This window comes from Triticum dicoccoides, chromosome 3B (assembly GCF_002162155.2).
Source record: "Triticum dicoccoides isolate Atlit2015 ecotype Zavitan chromosome 3B, WEW_v2.0, whole genome shotgun sequence".
NCBI classification, from domain to species: Eukaryota; Viridiplantae; Streptophyta; class Magnoliopsida; order Poales; family Poaceae; genus Triticum; species Triticum dicoccoides.
In genome coordinates, this window is record NC_041385.1 from 602,461,871 (window position 1) to 602,466,755 (window position 4,885).

A 4,885-nucleotide genomic window follows, 5' to 3' on the forward strand; every position below is an offset into this window, starting at 1 on the left:
AACTCTTACTTAAAATCAACCCGCAGTCCCGGTTTACGTGATTCTAGAGATAATGTTTCACTATTTTTGGAAAGTCCCTTGCATTTCCCTCAAAACAACCCGTAGGTTTAAGTGACTCCAGAAAAATTGTGTGTTGTTTGCGGAAAACATCCTGACATTTGGTTTAATTAACCAGTAGTACATACCATATGTTTTTTAAAATAGTCATACCTTTTAAACCGTAACTCTGATTTTAACATATTATATATAAAATTTGATTAAAAACATTGTAGAATCTGAATATGATGTTATTTTACCCGTTAACCCGAACCAACCTGTGGTTGGATGGTTAGAGGAACCGTGGTATCCCCAACCCACCAGGGTTCAAATCCTGGTGCTCGCAGAGACGTTTCCGTCGATGATGAGGTGCCTACGATGACTTCGTAAATTTCAAGATGATATGCCGGTTCAATCTTTCAGAGGTGCTCATAGGGGTAGGGTGTGAGTGTGTGTTCATAGGGATGAGTGTATGCGCGTGTATATGAGCGCTTGCTGTACTGTGTTTAAAAAACCATTTAAAAATGTTATTTAGGGCGATGCCTTAATCATAGTGTAGTCCCGGTTTAAGTGATTCCAGAGATAATGTTTCACTATATGTGAAAAAACCCTTGTAGTTTCCTCAAATTAACCCGCAGTCGAGGTTTGAGTGACTCCAGAAAAACCGTTCATTGTTTGCGAAAAACACCCTGACATTTGGTTTAATTAAGCCGCAATACATATCATACATTAAAAAAAATAGTTCATATCTTTTAAACTGCAACTTCAATTGTAAAATATTATATATGAAATTTGATTATTTTTTATAGAATTCAAATATGATGTTATTTTACGTGTTAGCAATTAAAAAATGTTATTTTAGGGTGATCCCTTAACCAATAGTGCACGATCCGCCTCTCTTTTGTATTGGTGTAGATCCGGATTGTAAATGAACACCATAGTAATTTTAGATCGGATACAAAAGAAATCATCTGTAACAACACATGGATGCGTCGGCAAAACCTCGCACGGGAAAAAGGAAAGCAAATTTCTCATGTTATGTGAAGAGAAACATTTTAGAATTGACCACATTCAAACACGCTGTGAGTGTGTGAGCATTGATGCCACCATCGACGATGATGGAAGGAGGATAAGCGGCAACACAGATGGGATGCTGTTTTCGAATAAATAACATGGATCTATTGGAGTCTTGAGTCACGGTTATTAGATAGGCCCATCTGAACTTCGTGTAGATTTACAATCTTCCGGATCAAAGCCTATGTAAGAGTATTCGCAAAAAAAAAAGCCTATGCAAGAGTACACCATTAGACGGGGCCGAAATCTCTGGAACAAAAGCAGAGTATCCAGAGATAGATAAAAAGCAGGGACTTTGCAAAAGGTAGCGAGGGTGGCCAGGGAAAAATCATAGTCAGCTTCCACCCCCACTTATAACCAGCCGGCAGCGCTAATCTCGTAACAAAATCCACCAATAGGATTCTAAACTTTATTCCGGGAGATTTTTATTCTATCTCTCTCTTTCCGCCGCTCCGCCCGTGCGTTCGGCGCAACAGCAAACCGATCGCAATGCCTTGCGTGCCAGCTCCAATCTCCTAGCCCCGCCGCTGCTCGCTCTCCAACCGCAATCCTCCCCCGATTCTTCCGAGTTCAGTTACCACTGCCCGTACCACCACCACTACTTGAACCCGCCGCCGTCAATCTGCGTCGGGGGTTTAGCAGCTCCGCCCGTCCGTCCCCAAAGGTCCGCCTTTTCTCCTTCACCAACTCGCAGTGAAAAGGAAATTCCGGTTCCATCTTGGGTAGCAGAATTTAACTGGCGCCGCATGCTCGCCGTCGCCGACGATGTGACCCTGTTTTTTTTCTTCTATCGATCCTCTCGCCGGCGGCGCAGGGCCTAAATTTGCGGCGTAGTAACTTGGGTTGTTTCGCAGGTCCAGCGGCGAAGAGTAAAGGAGCCTGCCCGGATTCTAAGCGGCGGGATCGGATTCCATCCCTTGGAACAATTGCCACCGATCGGCTTTTGTCCTTCCTTCCTTCCGCCGGTGTGCCGGTGCGACGGCCGGGTAGCGAGAGGGGAGGTCCGAGGATAGGTGGAACTAGAAGGCCGGTACTACTGGCTCCTCCGTTTGGTTTGCAGGGGAGGGGTTCAGTCAGATGGGGGCCATCATGTGCTGCTTACGCTGCCGCGGCCCCGGCGACGACGCGCCTGGCTGCTGCTGCCTGCCATGGCCTTTCCTGAACAACGATCGCAACAACGACAACAACAACACCAATCACAACTCGGTATGCTTTTACCTATCTGTTTGTTTTGCCCGTCTTGTCTGGAGATATTTGGTGCAGTTGCGGTGATATAGACATGTGATGGATTTAGTCATGGTGTTGGTGAAATGCACGGAACTTGTGTTGCGGAGTGGCAGTTGGTGGGTGGATTTTCCATGTTCGTGATCCTCGCATTCGGCAGTCATGTCCCAGGATCGCATTGCCGTGATCTCAGAATAGCAAATGTTCATTATTGTGTTCATTTAATTGCGTAACTTGTAGCGGCTAACTGTAAATTAGTAGATATAAACCATGAACGGATATTAGTAGTTTGCATGGAGCCTATCCAGTTTTATTACCCTGAGACTTGTTTGACAGTCAGTTCAGAGGTGCTATTCTCAGAAGTTGGAACTGGACAACTCGGTACTGAATAAGTAAGATACTAACACCCAACTACAAATGGTCTGTCCGTGTAGCTTCAAAATTATTACAGTACTAAACAATTTGGTATACTTAATGATGTCACATCTGTCCAGAATAATTGCATGTTCTGTCTGGACCTTCTGTTTCAGTCAGCTGCTATGCACTAGTACCATCTAAATGTTTTATCCCCCCACAGGGCCCTCCTGCTCGTCAAAGAGCGAATACACGGGTTGCGCCTGTTCAGGGAAGGGTTCCTCCTGCGGGTTCACGGCAGGATGATTCAATGAACACCTTCCGCTGCCCTCCTAGGCCTTTGCCTTATGATGATCCTCAATTCAGACATCAAACGGAGCGCCACCCGCTGGTGGCAGGACGTGACAAGGCTTCAACACAATCCCAGAAATCTAATCTACTTGAAGAAAGCAATGATGCTGATACCAGATCAACTTGTGCCGATGAGAAGGCTGATGGATCGTCCCTGAAAGCTGAGTCGGGAGGTAAAAAACTCGGGGGAGCTAAGGTCTGTGTTCCTTCTGATTGTGAGGATGACTGTCCAATATGCCTAGAAGGTCAGTGAAAACAATTACCTGTTTTACAACTCCTTCAATATTCAGAATTGCAGCATCTTGTAGCTCAGTGGGATTTAAAATTTACACTTCGCATATAAAGTACTCCCTCTGTAAACTAATATAAGAGCATTTAGATTACTAAAATAGTGATCTAAACGCTCTTATATTAGTTTACGGAGGGAGTACACGAGAAAGAGAGCATCTGAAACATTCTTGTGTCAGTTGCAAAAATATACGTATTTGTTCATTTTAATCATTATTGTTAATGAATATGTCTTAATTAATCAGTTCTCATTGATAGCTAGTTTGTTACCATTTTATCGAATTGCTGCCACGTACGTGAATACATCTACTCTGGCAATGGTAAAGGAAAACAAATGTAGCATTCCATAACCCTGATATTATATCCTTGTACTTTGTGCACAGTTGTTCGCTCTTCTTGTCTTCTGATTGTTTCTTATTTGCAGAGTATGATTACGAGAATCCAAAGGTAGTGCTTCAGTGCAACCATAATTTCCATCTTAGTTGCATTTACGAGTGGATGGAAAGAAGTCAATCTTGTGCTGTCTGTGCCAAGGTATTAAACTTCTACCTAAAACCCCTTCTTTCACCTGAGAAGGGAAGCATTAGTTGGTATTTGATCTAATCTGGCAAAAATCATGTCAAACATTTTGACTGCTGAACTGCTCCATTGTAGGTAATGTTGTTTAAAGAGGACCAATAACCATGCTGGCTGCAATTCTTTACACATACTGAAGACCCAGGACTGAATCGCTTAGGTTGTGTACATAGCACGGTGAAATCATGTCGCTAGATTGTTTGCTGAAACCTCTAGCGGTGCGAAGATTCGGCATTTCCTTCTAGAGCAGACAATTCATGTTTCTCTTTTCTCCACGAATTTGATGATTTCTGCCAACGCACACCTGGCATTTTTCAAACTGATGTTACTTTGGTGAACGGTGGGTGATCGCATTGGCTTGACATGCTCAAGTATAATACTCTGGAAACTTCACAAGTTACATCCACTTCTTTGCCAATAGCTATTTTGACATCATTTCAACAGCTTCCATCTAGAACCATGTAGTTCGAGAATCAAGATGCAGCGTATGCTCACCCCTAACATATCGTTATTATTGAATGAGTAGTACATGATTTATCACAAGTTTAGGAAGTTCAAATTCAGCATGATTTATCAAGTAGAAACAGAACTGAGGTTTCTGAGACTTGAAATCACTAATTAATTAGGGGATACCCCTTGGAAAGGTCAATACCACCTCCTCTGGTGGTGACAAGTGGGCATGTGCACCACTTATCGCAACCACGGAGTTTTGGTGGGTTTTCTCACCTCGCGCTCGAGGATGTGAGGTTTTCTGTTTGTGTTTTTTTCTTAGATTTGTTTTTTTCAAAATGATTTATCACTCGAACCGCGTGTCCAAATCATGAACCGCTTTCACCGCTGTGTTTCTCGCGTCTAGGTTTTCAAAACTCGATCCATGTTGATAGTTTTCGATGAACATTTTTTTCTGCAAAATCTATGCTCCAAGCTGTACTAGTCCGTGCTTCAAAACTGACTAAAATGTGCTTCAAACAATACTAAGGTG

The 4,885-nt window shown here is 43.1% G+C and overlaps 1 protein-coding gene across 1 annotated transcript; it reads left to right on the plus strand.

Annotated features, from left to right (window-relative positions):
- Positions 1–1,524: 1,524 nt before the first annotated feature.
- LOC119277373 (E3 ubiquitin-protein ligase At3g02290-like) lies at positions 1,525–4,327 on the plus strand. Its single transcript, XM_037558656.1, has 5 exons — positions 1,525–1,774; positions 1,965–2,316; positions 2,912–3,284; positions 3,752–3,861; positions 3,982–4,327. Exons 2-5 carry the CDS (start codon positions 2,188–2,190, stop codon positions 4,006–4,008), a joined length of 639 nt encoding a protein of 212 aa, XP_037414553.1. The 5' UTR covers positions 1,525–1,774; positions 1,965–2,187; the 3' UTR covers positions 4,009–4,327.
- Positions 4,328–4,885: the final 558 nt, after the last annotated feature.

What these genes read in the sequence shown, in the direction of transcription:
- LOC119277373 (XM_037558656.1), top strand. Translation starts at nt 2,188, where the DNA reads ATGGGGGCCATCATGTGCTGCTTACGCTGCCGCGGCCCCGGCGACGAC. An exon ending in ACAACACCAATCACAACTCG is followed by an intron (nt 2,317 to 2,911) that starts GTATGCTTTTAC and finishes ATCCCCCCACAG; the next exon opens with GGCCCTCCTGCTCGTCAAAG. An exon ending in CTTGTGCTGTCTGTGCCAAG is followed by an intron (nt 3,862 to 3,981) that starts GTATTAAACTTC and finishes GCTCCATTGTAG; the next exon opens with GTAATGTTGTTTAAAGAGGA.